We start from the raw sequence: 23,063 nt of genomic DNA on the forward strand, positions 1-23,063 counted from the left end.
TGCTGCTGCGATGGCGGCGGCGAAGGGGGCTCTGGAGGAAGGTGAAGGAGGCTCGGCAGAGGCAGGAGCGGAGCCTGGTGCAGATGGAAATGGCTGTGCGGCGCTTTCGGGAGCAGGTGGGTGCAATTCTCCCCTCCACCCCCGGGGAGGCTGCGGATGGGCAAAGCCGCCTCCGCCCGCCCGGCGATGGCTCCTCACCCTGGTCCCTTCACCTTAGCGTGCCCCCGGGGATAGCGGTCGCGCAGCCCTTCCTGCGGGCAGGGGGGTGTCTCCTTGCAAGGGGCAGCTGCTGGGCTGCTCTCGCAGAGCTGGCCCGGCTGCGAGACGGCATCCCGGCTCCTAATATGGAGCTACGGGGATTTAGTTTTATTTTTTGCCTTTCTAAATCTATGTGTGCATGCACACACACCCCCCCAGCAACGCAGCGCTCCCTTCTGTAGCGGGGATGGGGAGGAAATGCTTCCCGGGGCAGCCGGTGCAGCGGGGGATAACGGGCCGCGGCGCAGGCGCCAGCAAACGGTAACCGGCAGCGAGGAGAGGAAAATCCCAGCCCCTCGTCTGAAAGCTTCCCGGCCTCTTCCGCCGTGGCGGGAGGATCAGACTGGCTGCCGAAGAGACGGGCCGCAAAGCGGGAAAAGGCGACGCGCAGCGTGTTATCAGCAGAGGGCAAAGTGCAGCCGCGCAGCCCGAGGCCGCTGCCCGCGGGGACGGGATGCGATGCCACCGGTGCCGAGGCGCCGTGCCCAGAAATCCGGCTCGACCACGCCGTGCCCCCTGCGATCCCGTCTGACTGCCCGACCTGCGGTTGGAGCGGACTCGCTCGGGTTCAGAGTCCGGCCTGGGGGATGAGGTTTGATGCTTTTTTCATGGCATTTAGTAGGTGGCGAGGAAATCTCTGCTGACCCAAAAATTACCTGTCTGCTGTCAGCCGAGAGGCTCCCTGGTTTGTACGCTTCCCTGCAGGATATCTTGGTGATGCCAGGAGAAGAGCTGGCACGAGGTCCGATTTTGTTTCTTGCTGGAGCAACGTCTATAACCATGCTGCCAATTCCCACTGTAATTCAGCAGAGAACATTGCACCGAGCAGTTCCCCCAGGCCTGGCCAAGACCTGTCTGAACAAGGCTGTGCAAAAGGCTTTATCTTAAACAGCAGGTGCTTGGTGAGACCGGTCTGGCCAGGAAGACAAGGCTTTAGAAAGCCTGGGTTACTACTGGCCCTGCAGGTTTCACGCCATGCTCACTGGTATCAGGTAGGAGCAGGATTGCGGTCTTGAGGCAGATACTGGATTTGGCCACTAAATGGCAGATATTTTTTGGATGGGTTACAGTGGGCACCAACAGGAGAGGAGGAGCCCACCAGCTGAGGTAGAGGTGTGTCATTGCCTGTTCGACCTTTCCCGTAGCATCCTTCCGTGAACATGATCTCCATCCTCTCTCTGCCTTTGCCGGAGCTCTCCAAGAAACTCCGGGATGGCTCCCTCCCTCCGGAACACGTCTTCTACGCCTACGTGGGCAAGGTGAGGAGCAAGGGCAGCGGGGCAGCCTCTCGCCCACGGCGGGGCTGGCTTTTTTGGAAGAAGCCCAACACAAGGGTCAAACGCTGGTTCAAACCTGGTTCAAATGCTGAGCTGTCACTGCTCGCTGGTTAGTGCTGGGCCCTTCTGCGCTTTTCTGTGAGTGAGGGGAGAGCTGGGCATCTGGCTGCCACAGTTCTCAGCTTGGTTTGGAGCAAAAGGGAGCACCAAGCTCAGCATCTGGAGAGCCCATGCCTTCCCGGGGCAGGTGTAGCTTATAGGGAAGTTGCAGAGTGCTGCTGTTGTCTCCCCTCCATCTCCAAATGGGTTGGTAAACCTCGAAGACTCGGTGTCCACTTTCATTCTCTACTTTTGCCACAATGCCCTGATCACCTCCTGGGTTCCCACTTTGGGGTTATCATTTTATGCCACCCCAGAAGCTCAATCAAGAGAATAGCCTTTGGTGTTCTGCTGGGCTGAGTGCCTCTCTTCATCACGCACCAGCTGGTGCTATGGCCCCCCTGTGTCCAGGCAACATTTTGGAGTTTGGCATGAAAATGTCTTGAAAAGGAACAGAAAGGGCTGCCCTGATACTGACTGCCCAGACGGGGAGGTGGAATATGGGGAAGAGGCAGGTGTCCTTTGCAATACAGAAGGCTGTTGTGTAGCACTGCGGGCTGTGTCTCACCTGCGGGCTTTGCCTGCTTTCCCCAAGGCCCTCCAAATCGCCACAGAAACCAACTGCATCACGGAGTATCTGCAGGAAAGCGAGACTCAGCTCCAGAAAGCGAAGATGACAGGGAAGCTGGGTTTGCTCTATGGGGTGCCTGTCAGCATCAAAGACTCCATCAACTGCCAGGTACCACCAGCGCGATACCGCGTCTATCCTGAGATCCCTGTGGTTTGAAGCTTGGTGGCAGGGGGAGGTTTGACTTCAGCATCTGACTGGACTTTGTCATAGCTGGTGTGGGATGTCCTGCCCTGGCAGGTGATGGGGTTTGCTGCCCATCTCCCATATGAGCCAACAGAGAGCTGGCCAGATTTACTACCGATATGCTATGCAACATGTGCGTGATGGATGGGTTGTTGGAGGTGCATGCGCATGCTTATATATATAGATAAAAATATGGGGGCAGGGGGAATTGCAGTCCTCCATTTGGAAACCTCATTGTCCTGTGTTCCCAGGGCCATGATTCCACGTTAGGGTTTATAAAAAACCTCAATAAACCCGCGGCAGAGGACAGCGTGGTGGTGCAGGTGCTCAGGAGACAGGGGGCAATTCCGTTTGTCAAAACCAACGTTCCCCAGTCCCTCATCAGGTAGGTGGGTGCCCCCTTCCCTCGGTGCAGCAGGAGTCCTCCCTCCCTCATCTCAGGCAAGGGTTTCTATCAAGTCTAATTTTAATTTCCCACTTCTTAAATAACAACCGGTCCCTATCCTTAGTGTCTTTAAGTTTTACTTAAAAAAGTAAACACATTTACACTAAGGATGAAAATTAATTCTAGTTCCAAATGAAATAAAGAAGCAAAAGAGGAGAAGAGGAGAGAAATTGCTGCCCTTCTTTCTTGTGCTGGGTGTTTTTAAATAACTTTTCTTTTTTCTTTTTTTTTTTTTTTAATCAACCCCTCAAAGGTGGTCCTGTTAGCTATACAGTGCAAACACGTATTCGTGGAAGAGGAAGCTAGTTAGCTAGTTAAACTAATGACCTTAAACTCTCCTGCCCCCAAACCTCCTGCTGTATCTGGCAAGACCACTCTTGACATCATTGATATGGGGTGAGGTTGGGCATGCTCTGCTGGACAGCCACCCTGCTAGTGTCCATGTGTCCTGCCAAGGGAACTCTGGCAAGGCTCCTCCATGGATAACTATTGCCCAGCCATATGAAATGCCTTCCTTAAGGTGACATGGCAATGATTGACTGCGTTTAAAATAAGCCACACAAAGGGGTTGCCCCAGGGATTATCAGATTTTGCACTGGTTCTTGGGGGAGTCCGATGTTCAAATATCACTGCAGCTGGCATTTAGCCTGTTCCCAAGCAGGGGCTCAGCAATGCCCCCTCAGGGTGGGGGGGCCTAGACCTGCTCCAGGTGGGCTGCTTTGGATGTCCTCTGGCCCTCGGGAACGCCTGAACAGGGAGCCTTTCCAGGAGGTTTGATGTATTTGTGCTGCCAGAGGGTCTGTCTGGGGAAGGCTTGACGACACTGAAATTAGCTGGCAGTAAATCCAGGTCCTGGGACCGCCATGAAAAGGCTGGTGGTTTTCACGGGAGCTTTGGGAAGCTCCCTCAGACTAAGTGATGTCAATGTAACAACTAGTGAATTATGCAATTACCTTTTGAAGGTCTTTTTGTAGTGACCGGGGTCCACATCAGCAGATATCTACATTCCTCTCATTTGCAATCTCTCTCTCTCTCTCTAGCTATGACTGCAAGAACTTAATCTTTGGTCAGACATTCAACCCTCTACTCTACACCAGAAGCCCCGGAGGCTCCTCTGGTGGAGAAGGGGCACTTGTAGGAGGAGGTGGGTCCATCCTGGGCTTTGGTACGGATGTAGGAGGGAGCCTGCGTTTCCCCGCTGCCTTCTGTGGGATCTGTGCACTCAAACCCACCGGGAACAGACTCAGGTACTGCGAGTAACGCAGTGATGTCTCTGGGTGAGACCCACCCTACCGACTGCTGTGCTGGGATGCTCCTGTGGGCAAGGGGAAACCTGGGAGGAACTGGGAAGGGCTCACTTCTCCCTCCTGCCCAGACATTTTCTGGGGCCTGTATGGAGGGAAGCATTGGTTCCCCCAGAATGGAGACAGGGAAACCTCTCATCTGCATGCTAAGGGGGTGGTTGTTCCTGACTAACGTAAATCATTCTGGCCTAGGTTGGGTCTCTCTTGGGCTTCTCCTTGGCCCTTCCTTCTGCCAGCCTCTGCATTTGCAAAGGGAGGGCAGTGTTTTCATTAACCACTTGCTACTGCTTAAAGCCTTTCCCTTCTGTGAAAACTACTCAGCTGCTGTATTTTATGTGTCTCTTTTCTTCGCAGTAAAAAAGGAATCATTCCTGGTGTCCTTGGGCAGAAGGCAGGTAGGAATTGATGGTTGTCCCCCAGGGAGGGCAGTAGGGCAGGGGTGAGAAGGACACTTGGCTGGTTATGGGGGACCTTCTCCAACACGTTCACAGAGGGAAGCAGGTTCCCTTTCAGGGACTCTTTCAGAGAGCCACCCCCATACCGTGATTCCTGAGAAACTGGAATATGCATGAGCCGAGAGGAGCAGTCTGTGTAACACATAAACCACAACACACCCTGTAACCCTCAGGTTGCTTCATTGTCTGCCAGTGCTTCATGGGAGGTGGAATTAGCTGTCAAAGGGGGTGTCTTATGTTGTCCTTGTGTCGTGATCGACAAAGCTTTTTGTTTAATTTTGTCAATCGTGAAATGGAGATGTGAGGACACATATTGATGGATAACAACTCTGGGTCCGTAACAATGGGTCTGTTGGTGGAAAGGCACCTGTAGGCATCCCCAGCCCAATTCTCAAAGAGGAACTGTTGCCAGCACTAGACTAAGTCAAAACAATGCCAAGAGGTCCTGCTTTTGCAGGACATGCCCTTGAAAGACCCCCAACCATGAATATTCTCTTCTGGTCTCTTCCAGTGGTCACAGCAGTGGGGCCGATGGCAAAAGATGTGGAGAGCCTGGCGCTGGGCATGCGGGCGCTCCTATGCGAGGACATGTTCCACCTGGACAGCACAGTGCCCCCCCTTCCCTTCAATGAAGAGGTAAAGGACCTCAAAGGGGGCAAACGTCTCTAAGAAGAGCTGCCATCGCTCAGGCTGAAAACACCAGTGGCTCATGTGAGCCCTCCAGGACCTGTTCCAACCCGCCACATGCTGCGGGTGGGCACATGGGCAAGAGAAGTGCTGCTTTCCAGACTCGCCCTGCAGCATGGGTATACTGTTGGCTCCTGATGCCGCTGACATCCTTCCAGCTGGCGTTCTCCCTTGCTCTGCAGGTGTATTCCAGCACGCAGCCCCTCCGCATAGGCTACTATGAAACCGATTTCTTCACCATGCCAAGCCCTGCCATGAGACGTGCTGTTCGAGAGACGAAGCAGCTGTTGGAGGATGCTGGCCACACGGTAGGATGTTGCATGAACCCAACAGTCATGCTGCATCTATTCTTCCTTTCTGCCGTGTCTTTGGGACCTGTGTGTGAACATCAAGCAAATTTGGCAGGGAAGGAGGGCATGGAATCCACTCAGCTTCCCACAGCTTTGATTAAAGTAGATAGCTGCTTCTGGAAAAGAGAAATTCTTTATGCTGCAACTTGATTTCTCCTCTCAGCAGGATCTCAGTGCTCTTTAGGTGCTGGTGAACACAAAAGGGAGCCCACCCTGATCCATAACACATGCTGGGGAGTAGACACACTGCTGTATGACTTGTCTGTAGCGTGGGTGCATTTACTCACACCCTGGCTGAGATCCATATTGTGCTAGGTGCTGTACAACCTGGGTCCTGAGGCAGTTCCCCTAGGGAGCTTACAGTCCTGGTGGTGTATGATTACTGCCAGCTCAGTGTGTGTCCTGAGCTTGACGGACCGCCTCTCTTCAGTGGCTGTGATGAGCTGTTGTCGAAGTACTTGTTTAGTCTATTTTCAAGCCAACTTCACCTCTTCTGCATCGTATCCTTTGGCAGGCAGTTCCACAGATCTATTGTGTGTTGCATGGAAAGCCACCTCCTGTTTTTGTATCTGGAAACCAGGACTTAAGGAGAAAATAAAAGGGCAGTTGCAAATGGCAGATCTTTTATAGCCAAGCAGTCTCATATTGACCCAGACCTATTTATACGGTCTCAGGTTTCTGGGGTGCTGGGCAGAGGTTGTCTCCTTCCTCCTCTCTGCCACTTCAGCAAGTCATCTCCTGTGCATGAGGCATGGTCGTGGCTGCACATCTCCCCCTTACCCTTGCACAAGGATCAGGAGTGAAGTGGGGAGCACAGACTCATGCCCTCTGTCACCCACTGCCAGTTTTGGAGGGACCTTTGCACCTTGGGGCTGCTTGGACATCAGGGGGCCAAGCCCACCCTGTATCTTTTGACTCATCAGTTGTTGCTCAAAGGGAAAACTGTTTTTTCAGGGAAGGATGGATGGGATGGGGAGGACCTGGTGGCCTCAGATGCTAGAGGCTTTCCTGAGGGCTTGTCAGGAAAACCTCAGCCCAGCTTGGCCCATTGCAAGCCCTTAATGGCTTCTCCCACACAGCTTGCTTGTGCTTGTGCCACTGACTCCTCTTCTGTTGTCCTTCCAGCTGGTGCCTTTCGAACTCACAGATGTGGACTATGTGGTCTTTAACTTCTGCGTCAGGGGAATGTTTGCAGATGGGGCCACCTCCTTTCTCAAGATGTTGTAAGTATAGTCTGGAACGGTTTGGTGTGATCGGTGCCTTTCTATGAAATCCTCCCTAGGGTCTGGCTAGCATCCAGATACAGGCAGCAGATCTACTGGATGTAGATAGTGGCTCATAAGCACTGGGGTTTACTGGGGAGCTTACCGTCAAGCGATTCAGCTGAACCTTGGGTCTGTTTGGGAATGTTACCAGCCTTGACAGATGAAAGGAAACTGGGTGCTGATATCCTATAAATACTGTGAGAATCAGAGGAGCCCAGAGGAATGGAGCAAACTTCTTTTTGTCACGTAGATATGCTGTTCAGAGGGGTTGGCCTTGTGAAAGCTGATCTACTGTGATTGCTTCCTAACACTGCTCAGCTAAACACCCTTTTCTCTTTCAGCAAAGGGGAGCTGGAGAAAAGCAGCGTGGGGCTGTTCTTCTGGTTGGCAAAGTCACCACACTGGCTAAAAAGTGTCCTCTCCTGGATTGCCAAACCCTTCGTAAGGTCCATTTCTTTCTAGCGTAGATGGAGTTAAGCAATAGGTGGTGAATAACTTGTCTCCCGTTGCAGTAAGGCTTTATCATAGAGAAGTCTCTAGGCGTTGCTTCCTGGCTGTGCTTAGACACATCTCCAAACTGGAGTGGTGCTATTTCTGTTCGTCCTCTGCCCACTTTGGGGAAAATCCACAAGTCCTGCCTGAGCACTGAGTCAACAGTTTGTATTTGTGACAGAGCTGTCTCAGAGGACAGGGCTGGGATTAATGTAAATTATTTTCTTTTTTTTACTTTCTACTTCTCAGGTGCCTCGATTTTCAGATATCATAAGAAGTATGAGAGCAAAGTGAGTAAATCTGAGCCTGAGCAAATGTGTGAAGATTTGGGTTTCTCTTTTGGAGAGCAGCAGTGTTTGTTATGTTAGGGATACTGCCCCAACTGCATGCATCTGAGAAAATACAAGGCAGAAAACACAAGGGTGGAGCAATCTGAGAGCAGTTTATGTCAACACCATAACCCTGCAGGGTTTGGCAAACTGTTCTAGTACTGAGGATGGGAATGAGGACAGGGGCTCACAGCCTCTTGCTTAGGAACTGGATGAAGCTTATGGGAATGAAATACAGTGTCAGCTTCAGCACTGGTTAATGCATCCGTCATGCCGTGAGGTGGGGACCCCATAAGACAGAAGAAAGATAAATGCACAGGGAAGGAGGCTTGCTCTTCCTTGCTGCTATGTCAGCGTTGGGCAGTTAGTGGTGAGAAAGGACTCAAATCCCATAGCAGAGAGGGTGTATTTTGTGCTGTGCCTCCAAGGCTGTACGTCTGTCCCCATGTCAAAGGATCAGTCCGCCTCACACAGCCTGGCTTTTGAGAAATGATGTGCCTGGACTTCCACCTCCTCATCACAGCGGCAGTAACAGGGCTGGATATTTGTCAGGCCAAAGCAGCACTGCACCAATCTGCCTTTAGTCTTCAGCCCTCCGTTGTGGGCAGAAGCAGAAATAAGACCCCCAGCCCTTCAGAGGAAAGTCAGGACTTTGCCAAAGTCCTCTCTTCTCTTGGCTACAGCTCCAGGAGCAGAGCTGACCCGTGCTCATCTGCTTTTTGATGCTCTTCCCTGCCCCTAAAGCTGCTCTTTGCAGCAACTCTTGATGCCTTTCATTGGTTTTGTTTCTTTTTTCAGCACAGTGGATGAAGTCTGGAGTCTTCATCATGAAATTGAGGTAAAGTATTGCAATTTGGGGATAGATAGTTTTTGTTTTATTTCTCTTTGGGAAGAGGCAGATTCAGTACGCACCAAGGTTAGGAGATGATCAAGTCACTGGTGATGTGAGGTAGGAACATACATCACTCCTTGACAGATCTTACTCGAATGTGCGAGTTCTCAGCACATCTAAAGATTAGGATGACATGTAGACATGTTCATGATCCCGAATCAGACCTGAAGTTTTTACTCCTACACTTGAGAACATGGGCCATCAGCTGCAGCAGACTTGCCTTTATTTCCATTCTGGTTTCCTCAAGACCCATGCCCATGTCCCAGTTTGCCATGTGCCCCCACACTCAATCTTTCCCCACCTCCAGTTTTAGCAGGAAGGAGGGTGCTTTGTATGCTGGGAGGGCTGTTGGCCAAGCAGCAAAGGGTTGCTGGATTTTAGCAGGATCAGGCCTGATGTAGCCTGATGGCTGCTCCTGGGGAAGGGCCAGGAGCCTGGCTGGGCACCCAAGGAGAGCCTCAGCCAGTAGCCATGGGACAGTACATCCACCCACCAGTGCTTTTCCTCCTCAGGAGTTTTGCCACCAGTTCATCGCCCAGTGGAAAAAGCTGAATCTGGATGTCATGCTTTGTCCCATGCTGGGCCCAGCTCTCGGCATCGGCTACCCTGGGAAGCTCTCAGGTAGGACTGCTGATGGGGGACCTTTGCCTCCAGCATGCCCCTGCTGCAGCACTCCACCAGTATCAATGAGAAGCGTTCCTCCTCCTCCCCTCACACCCCCAAGGCACTGGCCAGCAGTGGGAAGAGCCTCTGCTGCAGCTGCAGCCCCAGCCCGTGCGATACACCCTGGACAACCCCCCCGGTGCATGTGGGAGCCAAGGGGCAGGTTTCCATCCCGCAGCCCTTGAGTTCCCAGTGCAAGCGCCCCATTAGCTGGAAGCTCGCGTACACGGAGGGGGGCGAAGGCTTTCCCTGTGGTGGGCTGGCGCTGCGAGCTCCCCCTCTCCCCCAGTGGCAGTCAGCTACACCATGCTCTACAATGCCTTGGACTTCCCTGCCGGCGTGGTCCCCGTCACGATGGTAACAGACAAGGACGAGGAGGAGCTGAAGGGCTACCAGGGATACTTTCGGGACTGGTGGGACCGGACCCTGGCAAAGGTGAGTGGCGCCAGGTTCCCCAGGGGCGCGAGCATCCCCATCCCTTCCCCTGGACACCCCCCTGCCCTCTCCCCCTCTGTTTGTGCCACAGGCTTTTCGTGGCAGTGTGGGGCTGCCAGTGGCTGTGCAGTGCGTGGCCTTGCCATGGCAGGAGGAGCTGTGCCTCCGGTTCATGAAGGAAGTGGAGACCCTCATCCTGAAGAAAAACAGGCTCGTCTGAGTCCCGTGTGCTCGCCCGGAGCAGGATCCCAGCTAACGTCAGCGCAGGTCATCCTTTGGTCTGACTCACCTGCAGGACTCATGTTCCCCTCCGCGAGGATGCAGTGATGGCTGGGCTGGCTACTGGCTTTGGGGTGCAAGGGGAAAGCGAGGCAAGCTCCGCAGTGGTGGAGCACTTCCAATCATTGTCCTAATACAGTATTTTTTATTATCAGAAAGTCTGTTATTTCACGTCTGTGTTTTTGTGTGCGGTTGGGGTGGATTTTAAGAACCCTCTCAACACACCCAGGGAAGTGTAAGAACATGATCTTTCTCTTACAAATGGGGTAACTGAGGCACGGGGACTGGTTTTGTCTGAGACATTCAGAGTGCTACTTGGAGTGCTGTAGGAAAAGGGATTTTCCCCTCCATTCTCTAGCTCCCTAAGGATGAAATCCAGTGTTTTCTCCGCCGCAGACCAGCAATCCAAGGTCAAAGCTGAGCCTCCCTGCAGGCTTTGGCAAGCAGGGAGGGAGCTGGACTGCTTCCCACAGCGCAGGGCTGCTGGCACCCTGCACGCCACGGAGGGGAAATCTGGAGTGATCGTTAACTCCCATCTCCTTCAGAGACCTACTCCTGCTTTCCCCACAGCAGAGGTACGAAGTGCTTCAGCTCACAGTATTGCATGTATAAAGCAGCACGCCAGGGTCGGACGGCCAGCTGGGCAGCCTGCCCTGCACACCCTCTCCTCCCGCTTGGTGGAGGGGGCCATGCCAGGTTTTCCAGTGGGGTTTTCCAGCCACTGGCAGCTGCTGACACCGGGATTGGCAGCGCCGGCTGCTCGGGCAGGTTTTCAAGTGTGCTCCAGAAAGGGATACCACAATGCAAAAGCGTTTTCCCAATGCAGCAATGTCACAAGCAGATTGTAACAAAGCTCTGGCAGGATTTATGTTTGGGTTTTTTAATGTATTATTGTTGTTTAAGCCAGAGTCATGCAAAAGCATGGGATCTTTTTAAGGGCTGAGCAGAGAGGTTTATCCCAGCCTAGGAGAAAGCAGCCCCCGGGACCCTGATTCTTTATCAGCAGGCTTTGAAAAAAGGAGGGGGGGAGCTCCAGGCATCCCAGGACTGAATGCTATGTAAAGCCAAGCCTCAGAAGAGCTTGGGTGGGGTTTTTCACCAATGCAGGTGCTTCCTGCCCACACGGAAAATGCTGGATGGGGTTTATCTCTTTGCATTTTAAAATTCAAGCCTGGAGGAGCTTGTCCTAGGAGAGGCAATGCCACCTGCGCCCATGCTCCCAGAGCGCCACGCACTGCATCACTCTGTTAGTTTAACTGCTCTCTCCCTGGCACGGAGGTGGGCAGGGTGCAGGAGTCCAAAAACGGAGACACCAGTGGACCTGAACCAGTAAACTGGAAGCCCTGAGAAAAAACCTCCAGTGAGCCATGCCCACTGCCATGGGACAGTGCACCAGGCAGAGCCAAAGCTGCTGTGTGGCTTTGGGGACTTGAGGTTGCCAAAAAGGGCCAGCTGCAGACTGCTCCCAGCCCAGCCTGGACAGAGGGAGGTCAGTGTGAATGACAGCACTGAAGCTTAAGTCTGGGATGGGGCAATGAAGACCACATCCCCACAGTCAGTGGGGAGAGGTTGGTGATATCCACATTGAGTTGTTTGGCTCTTTTTGCCTTCTGTCCTGGCCAAACAGGGAGGATCCTCCTTGCCTTTCCAGTCAGCAACCAATTTCTCTGAGGTCTTGCTTCTTCCCTGAGCTCCCTCCCTGCTGCCACAGGAATAATCCCATGGGATGTGTCTGTAACAGGCAAGGTAACATGATAGCAGCACGATCACTGGCTTTCAGTCCCCAAACAAGACATCTCCACCAGAGAGCAATGATTACCCTGGATGCAGCCTCCTTACAAGCTCTGCTACCCTACTTCATGGAGCAGAGCCAGCATCTCTCCAGATATGGCAATGCTGCCTTGCATCTTGGCAATGAATTTTCAGAGACGTCTCCTGTGCCTTCCCTGTAGGCTTGCAGACCCTTAAGGTTTGAGAGCAGTTTGATTTTTTTCAGTCCCTCCTTTTTGTACTCTTGGGGACAGTCCCACGGGTGGGATTACCTGTGGCAAGGGGCAGCTCCCAGGGCTGGCAAGGCTGCATAGTCCAGCTCCTTTGCCTTGTGCTGTCTGGAAGATGGCTTAGAAACTGGAGAGCAGATAGGATACTGGGTCCATCAGAGAGGATTTCCCAAAAGTGCTCACCCCCTGATCTGGCTTGCCAAAATGTTTTTCAAAGGGGCTTGGCTTGAAAATTACATCGAGCAGTCATACCCCTTGAAGGCATCTTCAGATAGGTCCTTCCACACTGCCTTCCCCGAGTCACTGTGTCCTGCTTGCACCTTCATACTCTCGGCTCTCCTGAGCTCCCTCTTCTCCAATAGGTGCAATTTCACCCCCTGCACCAGGTACCCCAGGACAAGCAGAGCTATGTTGTCCCAGGCTCAAAAGGCTGCACATGCTGCTTCTTGAGGGACAGAGATGATGGCTGAGCACCTCTAGTTAATGGGCTTAAGTGCTAATTAATTATTAGATGTGGGTGTAGTAGGGATAGCCCAGACCTGGGTTTTGCAGACATTCAGCTTTGTTAATCAGCTCTGTCCCCTGGGTGTAGCCAGGTACAGCAGCAGCCAGTGGCTTGGGCAGACACAGCCTTGGGGGACAACCCCCCTCCAAACCCAGTGTGAGCTGAGCACACTGCTTTGCAGCCCAACCCACAATGCTTCTCCAGCAGGCAGACCCTTTCAAAGTCCATGGTCTAAAAAGTCCATTCCTGGACTTTGTTAATGCAACTCTGCTGCAGAGCTGATCTTGCACAGCAGGCGATTGCATAGTCTGCATTCATCAGCCCTGCTTAGGAGAAGGTGGGAGACCCAGGTGTCCGTAGCTGGATCAGAACAGAAAGGAGTGGGAGAGAAATCATGACCCAAGAGCGACTGTGGCAGGTCCTAGATCCATCATGGGGAGACCCTCGCACCCTCTCGGCCCTGCTCTGCAGTTCAGCTGCAGCCGTTGTGCTACTGAAATGGCTGGCACGTAGGCAGATCCGGCAGAAGATGGAGGAGGCGAGGAGGACACGGGATCTGGCCCTGGAGCGAATGGAGAAGGCAGCTCACAGGTTTAAGCAAGAGGTAATTTGGGGGAAAGTGTGTGGGGGAGGAAGGGATTGTATTTTGGGTAACCAAAGAAATGGGGGAGTGCTGATCAATCGCTCTTTGAATGGTGGTTAGGGCATGTGCACGTTTTGGATCATCACCAATTTTTTGAGGGTCACCACCCTCCAGTGTCACAAAAAAACCTCCCGTAAAGACAGCATAAAGAAAATATTTCTTAATACAGACCTGTTGAGGGAATCCTGAGAATGAAAGATGGATCGGAGTTTGGGACCCTCTGAATCAGATCACCACCCCAGACCTCCCTATGCCCTTTTCTCCTCATCCGTCCCTACTGTCAAGCCTTTCCTCTCCCATCCTCCTTACCTCTGCCCCTCCATAGGGACCTGTCTGCCCCACCATCCTCAAAGTACAGGGAGGGCTTCACATCCCTCCAACATCCACACATGGATGACCAAAAGCCATTTCCTCCTGCCCATGCCCAGGTAAAGAAGCACCTGGATTTTTAGGAGGTCAGGTCCTTGGATTTGGGATTTGTCTTAAACCCATAATAAATAAGTACTGCTATTCTTTTCTTAGGGACAAGGCTGCAAGCAGCCCACACACTTCTTTTCCCATGTTAATGATAAATTTTGTAAAACTTTAGCTGGTTGAACTGCTATTCAACACATTGTCTGTGAGTTAGAAGGGGGGTGAAGGCCTGCAGGAGAGTAAACAGAGACAGGTCAAACCTCTCTTACAGGTTCATGCAACTCTCCAGTCAAGAAGCAGTTTTCTGCCTGTTTTGGTTCTGTTTTTATAAACTAAGACTCAGCAAATTCCCCACTCCAGCACATGCAGTGCTATGTGGGAGGTCTGCACTTCGACAGGGAATGTCTCCTAAAATTCTCCATTCAAGGTCATTGCTGGGCAGATGTTAAATTGGTATTTGCAGCCTCAACATCAGCCTTTTCTGTCGTTTCCTTCCCTCTGCACCCAATTTCCTACCCTTTGCAGAATCCAGGCACCCAGACTGCACATATCCTCTCACTGACAATGGTGGAGCTGGTGGAAAAGCTGAAGGAGGGGTCCCTGTCCCCAGAAAGTGTCCTCTACTCCTACATGGGCAAAGTGAGTGATACCTCCAACATGGGAGAGATGCTGCGGGGCTTTTCTGCAGTGGGGGCTTTCAAATCAGAAACCAGCTCATTTGCTGAGAGAACCGGCAATGCTGGGGATTACAGTTTGTCAGTACTGTGATGTCTGAAGGGTGGCTTATGGGCAAATAAGTAGGACAGAGATCTAGGGCAGAAAGTTATCCCAGCAAGAAACATCTAAAGTTTATAGGTAAGGTATGAATAACGAATGCTGGAGGTTTGAGGAGGTTGAATTTTCAGCTTGAAAACTCAATTTAAATACTGTTTCCTTCCTTCCACCCATTCATATGTCTTGCTACTCTTCTCTGTTCTGGAGAGGCTTTGGAGGTGACTCGGGAGGTGAACTGCGTGATAGACTTCATTCATGGCTGTGAGGATCAGCTCCAGAAACTGAAGAAGCAGAAGGAGAAGGGGCTGCTCTATGGCATTCCCATCAGCATCAAGGACCACATTAACTGCAAGGTACGTTTCTAATTTGCCTACCTCTTGGCCTGGGGCTGGGAACAGGCCAGGATGTCCCATCCTCATCAGGACTGGCTAAGAGTTCCCTCAGACAAGGGTGTTCTGGACCAAATATTGTGGGACCAGCAAACGTGCCTTTCTTCTGATGAAAATTTTGTTTTCTGCAGAAATTTCTAACCTGCTCTGATCTGGTTTTCCCTGGGGTAGTCAGGTCCTGTTCTGCCTCTGAGAAAAGTTAGGTGGGAACTTTGTCACAGGAGGCATCAGGACTTATGTCTGTTATTGTCACAGCTCCAAACAGCATCTTTCCTGGTACCTAAAGAGCTTTGCTTCCCATCCCCAAGGGCCACGTCTCCTCTGGAGGGATGGTGAAGTTTCTGGGCCAAGTGAAGGAAGAAGACAGCGTCATCGTCCAGGTTCTAAAGAGCCAGGGGGCAATCCCCTTCGTGAAAACCAACATCCCACAGACGATGATAAAGTAATCGCATGTTCACCTTCATGAAAACACTGTGACATGTGACTCTTGCTATCTGAGAGAGGGTGGGCCCGCATGCACATTGAGTTAATTGCCTCCTCATTTCAATCTGAAATTATTTCTCTTATATTTGATGCCTCTTTCTTCTTAAATTCAGCTGTCCCAACAAATCTACTTCATGCTGATTCTACCTACTGGGATTAATTCCACACTCATCCCTGCACAGATGCTCCATGCCCTGTATTTGTGGTTTGCAGAGACAGAAGTACCTCACTCACCTGCTGATCTTATTCTCCCCAGCTATGACTGCAGCAACCTCATCTTCGGCCAGACGCTGAACCCTCTCAACCACCGGAAGAGCCCTGGGGGCTCCTCGGGAGGGGAGGGAGCTCTGATCGCAGGGGGAGGCTCCATCCTGGGTATTGGGTCAGATGTAGCTGGCAGCATCCGCCTGCCATCCAGCTTCTGCGGGCTGTGCGGGCTCAAACCCACAGGCAACAGGATCAGGTACATCCCAACATCTATCCTCTTCTTCCACCCACTGTGGAGACAGCAAAGTGTCCCCCACAGTACATCAAACTTCGCCATAGTGTCCATGGTTTCCTCCAGGTTTAAGTTAGCACCCTAACCTGCCTGTTTCCTTGTGTCAGCTAGGGCTTAAGGGCTCTATTAATGACACATGATGACGTCCATCTGTTAACACAGCAAAGACTTATTCAATTTTTAATAGCCCTGGCCAGGAAGCTGAAAGCAAATACTACAGGGTCATCTCCTTTTTAGATGTTTTCCAGCCCTTGCTTTGCTTGTGAGAGTTTTCTATTTATCAGAGGTGGTTTGTTCACAGATGAGGAATTAGATGCACCAGAGAAAGGAGATGATAAAAACAGCCTCTAGCCCCTAGCAGCTTACAGACTATGGAAGTCTTCCTAGCCTAGAAAGTGTCAAGTCTTTGCAGGACCTTTTGGCCTCCTAGATGTTGACTTGAGGCAAATGGGAAGTCTGCAACTTGGCATGGTGACCTGCCTTACAGCAACAGCTGCTGCTAATCTGCTTCTCCCATTATGTTCCTAGCAAACTGGGTGTGGTTTCTCCTATCATAGGAATGAAATCAGGTAAGTCCATCCAGATGACGTGTTACTACTGTCAAAACTTTGCTTCTTACATCTCCTCCTACTGCTGAAATGCCAGCAAATGTGCTTGCTCAATTATATGTCTCAAGGCCAGTCAAAACCAGTGATCTATTAGACCAGGGCCTGCCTTGTGCTATTACCTTTTTGCATCGTTTATTCTATTCTGGATGGTGGTAGGCGTTAGCTGAATCTGAGCAGAATTGAAGCAATAGCCATTCAGGCAATGCAATGCGTAGTAGTGAGAAATGTGAGATGTGCATCCCAAAGGCCTGGGATATTTCACTGGAGATGATTCCAGGAGAATCTGCTGGCTTCAGCTGCTGCCAGGCAGTATTGCTGTTGGCAGGAAGGCTGCAGTCCTCGCTCCTCTTGAGTGGGCTTTGTGTCTGCAGAAGCCTGGCCCAGAAGGTCAGCCTCGGTAGTTGCCTCTGCTCTGAGACTTACCAATTGTCCCTGCTGGATCTCCTTGCTCCCTTCTTGTGCATTACACTCGTTCCCCATTCCTCTTCCCTGGCCTGACTGAAACCCTTCCATGCTGGGCCCCTACTAGTAACTATGAGACAGCACCAGCCCATCTGCCTACAATAACAGGACCTTTGTGCTCGCAGTGACAGGGATGATGGGGCCGATGGCGAGAGATGTGGACAGCCTGGCCCTCTGCATGAAGGCACTGCTCTGCGAGGAGATGTTCCGGCTGGACCCCACCGTGCCCCCCATCCCTTTTGATGAGGAGGTGAGGCTCAGAGGCAATCCCATGTCTCCATTTGCCTAGCAACAAAGTGAGATCTCAGGAGATTCCTATCTGGTTTCATGTCTCAAGATAGTGAAGGACCCAGGGAAGCAAGTGTCCTGATCAGAGGACACCCAGCATGAGCAACCACAAGAAGCAGCCACGCAGCAGGGTTGGCAGGCCCCTGTTGGCTTGCCCTGATGAGACCTGCCAGATGCTGACCCCTTCACTTCCCAGCAATGTCCAAAACAAGCTTGTTGGCTCCATTCTGACCCAATCCCTAAAGGTGCTGATTTCTACTGATCAGAGGAATTCACCCCTCACACCTTTAATTAGAGAGCCTGATTTAACAGTCACTGATGTAAGAAATCATTCCCCTTTGCCATTAGCTCTCTGTTTCTACCATCTGATTGTGTCTTTCTGGCTCAGGTCCTAGGATCCTAGAATCTTTCAGTTGTCCCTGACACCCTGACAATACAGACCAGTCGCTTACCCTAGAGGAACTGGCCCCCTGAACTCTGTCCATAGCCAGGCATCCCAGGCATGTGGTCTGCACAGGTGCTATCACACCTGCTATCTCAAAGTTGGGACATGTTCATATGGCAGGAGATGGTGTCAGAAAGACCATACCAAGGACCACGGCTGCAGACCTATGTTCTGGACAACACTGCTTTCCACCAGCCCTATTGCTCCCATCATTCCTCCAACCCAGGAGACCTCAGTTGCTGCCTCCCTGAGCCCTGGGAATGGTCCAATCTTGTACGTCTCACGTGTGCAAGTGATGGCTCCTCTTCTCACAGGTTTACACCAGTTCAAAGCCACTTCGGATTGGGTATTATGAAGGAGATGGCTACTTCCAGCCCTCGCCCAGCATGAAACGGGCCATCCAGCAGACGAGAAAGCTCCTCCAGGATGCAGGGCATACGGTGGGTTTTCATGCCTGTGGTTGCCTGGAGCTGTTATCCTGCTCCTTACAGAGTTTGGACAAGCCACTTTCCATCTCCATTTTTGTTACCCATAAAACAGGGACCATCCCTCCCTGCTGCAAGGATCACGAAGAGGAAGGCAAACGCAACAGTTTGTTTCCCAAACCGAAGTGATCTTGCTTATATTCCTGGCCTAGTGGACAGGAGAATCACCTTCAGATATCTCCAAGTCACCCCTTTTCTAAAGCACTGGCTTTTCCATCATGTTTGGAAAATATCATGTTCCCATAAATATCGAACTCACAGCAGTTTCCACAATCCCTCAGCTGTTAAATGCAGTTTACAGGTTTATTGGTGGGTAAGTTGGAAGGGGGTTGGAGCAGTTGACCCCCCAGGGACCTCTTCTAAATTATTCTGTGGTTCCACCAATGGGGATTTCTATATGGGAGCTGTTCCAATAATACAAATTAATTAAAAATACTTGCTGTTTTGAAGCCTTTAAAATTTCTTCTCTAACCTGTGGAGGAGTGGAGCCTGTACCAGATCACAATATGTGTTAATGCCTTGGAGACAGGAAAGGACAATGGGCAGATGCTGCTAACCCAGGTCCCTTTGAAAATGGGGTCTTGCTGTCCTACAGCAGCAAGGAGGGCCTAAGCTTCCTACCACTTCCTACTCACCTCACTAGTGAGGCAGGGAGGTTCACAGAGGGTTCTATGAATCATTCATTTTTGTTGCCTCTTGAATGGGAATGGTTTTCTTGCAGCTTGTTCCCTTTGCACCACCCAAGATTGATTACGTAGTAGACGAGCTGTTCACCAGAGGGATTTTCTCAGACGGTGCTGCTCACCTGGTGGACTGCTTGTGAGTAAAACCCCTATTTCAGTGTGGGCCATGAAACTTGGCACTGTATAGCCAGTGGTTGCATCCAGAGTGTTTATATTCTTGTGGGTGTAAACTGAATAATGAGCAGCAGAGGAGCAATTTCTGGAAGGATGAATTTAGCATGAGCAGCAGCTAGTTCACAAGAGCAGTTCACACGCACAGAAAACACGGTAGGGTAGTAAGATACCACGTGCCAGTGCTGTGGCAACTGGTATTATATATGTGATTAGTCCATGGCACATGGGAAACAGCACACATTAACTTCCTACGGAGGTGTGGTGGGTTAGCCCTGGCTATTGGCCAAACACCCACCAAGCTGCTTGCTTACTTGAAGGTGAAAATGCCCAGGGTTGTATGTGGCCCCACCGCTGCAAAGCACTCCAGAGCCTTTATGGCATTGACAACATAGGCAGTAAAGTACCTATTTCTCTACAACTTTTGCAGTGAGCATTTACACCTGAGCATCTAAACCCCACATGAGCATCTCTTGTTCAGTGTTTTGGATTGAAACAGGCAGATTTTGTCTCCTAGCAACTCCCCTCTAAGAGAAACCCCGCTTTGGAAACAGCGCTGCTGTTGCTGTAGCTCTAGCACAGGCGGCTTGTCCTGACTTCTTCACTCTCTGCCCTTCCAGCAAAGGAGACATTGTGGATCCCAACCTGAAATCCCAGTTCAATACTTACAGGCTTCCTGTTCTGGTGAAAAGGATCTTGGCTATCATTTTGAAACCCATAGTAAGTGTGTGGATGTGTCTTGTCTGTGTTATAGGAAATCTGCAGGGTGCAGAAGTTTCTGCGCGCAGGGAGCTAGGCTGCTCCCCTCTGGAAGTGCTTTGCTGCTTCATGTTAAGTGCCTGATGGGCTTCATAGTGACATACACTTAAATACACTTAGTCCCTAAACCCAGGCTGAACTTATCAAGTGGGTCTGACAGCCTTTTGTGGGAATTTTGTGTGGAGAGATCGAAACATGATCCGTTCTCAGGAACCCATGAGCCATACAGCTAATCCAGCAATGGGCTCCAAAAGAATGGATAGCAATAGCAAGGATCTAAACAGCATCTCCACATCCAGAAGATGCTTTCCAGGGCTAGCAGTGTGGTCTAGAGCCTTATTGGCATGGGTTGTTGTGATTAAATGTATAAATTAATGTGGGAGTAAAATGACTTCACTGGAAACCATACCTGTTCTTCAGAGCCACTTCTGCCAGGACAAGAAGTGCGCCCAAAATGCAATAGCCAGCTATTTCAGCTGCATTGTTGTTGACTAATCCCAAGTTTTTCTCTTCCCTCCAAAAGTACCCACGAATTGCTCGGGATCTCAGCGCACTCTGTGGAGTGGGGTAAGACGCACTGAAGTAGCTCTAGAGAAAGGGGTTGTGCATGGATGTGTCTGCCAGTTCATGCAGGTAGATGCCAGCTTGCTGTGCAAAGCCCTGTCACAGGGCTGTGCAGCACAGGCTGAGCCAGATGAGTATGTGCTGCCTCGGCGCCACCTGGGCTTAGCACAGTGTTATCCAGGGCTATGCAGCCAGAGATTATTTTAAGAGCTCAAGGATCCTCACCATGGCAGGGCTAGGATGTCTCCATGGAGATCAGCATGGAGAGATACGGGCTACTTTCCCCATCAGGTGGATTCTGGTACCCAGAGCATCACGTGCCAAGTTAATGCAGAGGTCTCTGCATGCGGGTGCAGTGTGGTGTGAAGTACCTGCCCCTCCAAGACATACAGAGACAGATGAAACTGGGAGCAAGTGAATTTAGAAGACTGCCATGATCTTTGTCTAGGTGCCAGAGCACCTAGACATGGTGGCATGCTTTTAACGTAAGCTCTTTTGATGTACCTGTACACACGTGTGAACCCAGTGGAATCAGCTGGGTGATACTATAGCTTGTTCCCAGAAGGGGGTCATGCGGTTTCTGTAACAATGGGCTGTCTGTGTATTTTGTTAACAGTTTTCTGTTGCCACAGTCCCAAAGCTGATTAATTCTGCCACTTTTCAGGTCTGCCAAAAACCTCTGGGATCAGCATGGAGCAGTGGCGGTAATGTGATTTTTTTTAATTATTTTTTTTTTCTTTTTCCTTACTAAATATGGTGAGAGATCCCTAAAGTTTCTAAGCAATTGGTTTGAGTTCTGTGATGGATTTGGGGTTGGAAATGGATCATGAGGAAATAAAGCAGCTAGGCTTTTCTTTGAAAGTCAAGCTTTGCAAGGAGTGATAAGATCTCAAGGCAACAGATGTTCATGTGGAAGCCTCTACTTACTCAAGGATAGGGAAGAAAGATTATCCTTTGCTCTGCATTTTCTAAGCAGAAATAGCATAAGAACAGCCACTAAAGATGAGGCTTCATTTTTTCTTCTTTCTGTCTCTTGGTGCAAATCCTTCGTTTCAGACATTAGGTGCTATCGTGACAAGCTAAGACCATGCTTGAACTATCAAGCAGAGACCTTAGGAGTCAAAAATTGTAGTTGTAAACTCTTTGGCTTAGGTGGATTTCGTATGAACTCATTTGGGATCAGGAATATGGGAGAGGAAGCGTTCTCCTGGACAACTGAGTCCAGTGCTGCCCACAAACTGATCAGATTCCTCTTTAAAACCAGTTGAATTTTATGCTTGCATTTGTTTTTATTGGCCAGTTCCTCTCCTCCCTGCTCTGATGGTTGGAAACCTTCATATTTCCTGTGCTGTTTATTCATTTCTGGTTTATTCTCATTTTATTCCTGTCCTTGAGCTTAAATAACACCTCTCCTCTCTGGTATTTTCCACTGCCTCCCTCATCCTTGATCTATTTATAGAGAGCAATTGTATCCCCGTTCAGCTGGTGTTTTGCAAGGCTGAAGAAGCTGAGCTGTTTTGGTGTCCTCCCACATGGCAGGATCTGTGTTCCCTGGGACACCCTCGCAATCGTCCCCGAGAAGAAACATGTCCCCAGCCTGCACCATGCAGCCTCCATCACTGCCAGTCACTCAATGGACGTGCATGCTCGCTTGCAGCAGGTCTGACAGGTCATAGGGCAGAGCTAAAAACTACAAACCTGCCTGGTCACTGAGCTGATGGGAATCTTTGGGAGGAAATGGGTTTGGGGTTTTTTTTAGGTGAAAACAGATTCTTCTCCCCCTGCAAAAAAAAAAAACAACCAAAAAGAAAACTCTTAAAAAGGCTTGTTGGCCTCAGAGATATTTTGAATTGGTTTTCTTCAGTGAAACCATATTCACATTTTTGCATCTACTGCAAACAAGGGCTGACTCAAAATGTTTGGCTAGTGACCAGCTTTTCTCTCAGAAAAAAAATCAGGTTAGCTACGTTGACTGTATTTCCTGGAAACCCATTTCATTTGTTGAGCGGATCTCAGACTGCAGATGGAAATTGAGGTCAGACTGAAAAACAGTCTCGCAGCTGGGGCTTTTGTGAGAGATGCGGAAGACCCTTGTACAGAAAACTTGGAGTGAGAGAGTTGTGCAGAACAGGGGCTGGACCATGGGACAAATGTGTCCCTGTAACCAGAATATGGCTGCAGAAGTAGTCATACTGTGGTCCATCCATGTCTATTTACTAAGACAAAGTGGAACAGCTCTTTGAGGATGGATTCATCCATTGCCTGATGTTCAGCAAAGCTGTGGTAAACCAGACTACAAAACTAGATCTCTCTTGGATCTACGGTACAAGTCTGAAGCTGTGCCTCCTGCATTGTTGGGGGAAGACATCGGGCTTGCCTAGCTGTCTCTTGCTACTTCTTTTTCTTACCTGTATCCTGGTGCAGAACGAAAGAAGGTTTTGTGAAAATATTTTAAATTCAGGTCTTCTAGATTCTTCTACCAAAATAACCAAAGCTTTTAGGAAATCTGACTTTTTAGTCAGCTAGACATAATTCTTCAAACTGAGGTTCCTGGAATGCGTCAATGATAACTTCCTTCTCCAAGTGGCAGAGGAGCCAACGAGGGGCACCGAGGAGAGCACACAGCAAGCTCACTGCCCTGGACTTCAGGAGAGCAGACTTTGGCCTCTTCAGGGGTCTGCTTGGTAGAGTGCCATGGGGCAAAGCCCTGGAGGGAAGAGGGGCCCAAGAAAGCTGGGTGATATTCAAGGATCACCTCCTTCAAGCTCAGGAGCGATGCATCCCAACAAAGAGGAAGTCAGGCAAAAACGCCAGGAGGCCTGCATGGATGAACAGGGAGCTCCTGGA

At 50.6% G+C, this 23,063-nt stretch overlaps 2 protein-coding genes across 2 annotated transcripts in view; both read left to right on the plus strand.

The window, feature by feature from the left end:
* Positions 1–1,193: 1,193 nt before the first annotated feature.
* Positions 1,194–10,109, plus strand: LOC103919119 (fatty-acid amide hydrolase 1-like). Its single transcript, XM_009326576.1, has 15 exons — positions 1,194–1,250; positions 1,404–1,517; positions 2,230–2,373; positions 2,700–2,833; positions 3,934–4,140; positions 4,552–4,592; positions 5,164–5,288; positions 5,522–5,647; positions 6,815–6,912; positions 7,296–7,395; positions 7,696–7,736; positions 8,574–8,613; positions 9,180–9,288; positions 9,620–9,765; positions 9,857–10,109. Exons 2-15 carry the CDS (start codon positions 1,419–1,421, stop codon positions 9,983–9,985), a joined length of 1,539 nt encoding a protein of 512 aa, XP_009324851.1. The 5' UTR covers positions 1,194–1,250; positions 1,404–1,418; the 3' UTR covers positions 9,986–10,109.
* A 2,834-nt stretch (positions 10,110–12,943) lies between these two features.
* LOC103919120 (vitamin D3 hydroxylase-associated protein) overlaps positions 12,944–23,063 on the plus strand; it is a 14,306-nt gene continuing 4,186 nt past the window's right edge. The window contains exons 1-12 of the mRNA XM_009326578.1: positions 12,944–13,153; positions 14,132–14,245; positions 14,590–14,733; positions 15,078–15,211; positions 15,509–15,715; positions 16,280–16,320; positions 16,947–17,071; positions 17,869–17,994; positions 18,761–18,858; positions 19,514–19,613; positions 20,176–20,219; positions 20,881–20,920. Of these exons, the coding sequence (XP_009324853.1) occupies positions 12,944–13,153; positions 14,132–14,245; positions 14,590–14,733; positions 15,078–15,211; positions 15,509–15,715; positions 16,280–16,320; positions 16,947–17,071; positions 17,869–17,994; positions 18,761–18,858; positions 19,514–19,613; positions 20,176–20,219; positions 20,881–20,920 (1,383 nt within the window). The remainder of the gene's footprint in view (positions 13,154–14,131; positions 14,246–14,589; positions 14,734–15,077; positions 15,212–15,508; positions 15,716–16,279; positions 16,321–16,946; positions 17,072–17,868; positions 17,995–18,760; positions 18,859–19,513; positions 19,614–20,175; positions 20,220–20,880; positions 20,921–23,063) is intronic.

This window comes from Pygoscelis adeliae, unplaced genomic scaffold, assembly GCF_000699105.1.
Source record: "Pygoscelis adeliae isolate BGI_AS28 unplaced genomic scaffold, ASM69910v1 Scaffold306, whole genome shotgun sequence".
Taxonomy (NCBI): domain Eukaryota; kingdom Metazoa; phylum Chordata; class Aves; order Sphenisciformes; family Spheniscidae; genus Pygoscelis; species Pygoscelis adeliae.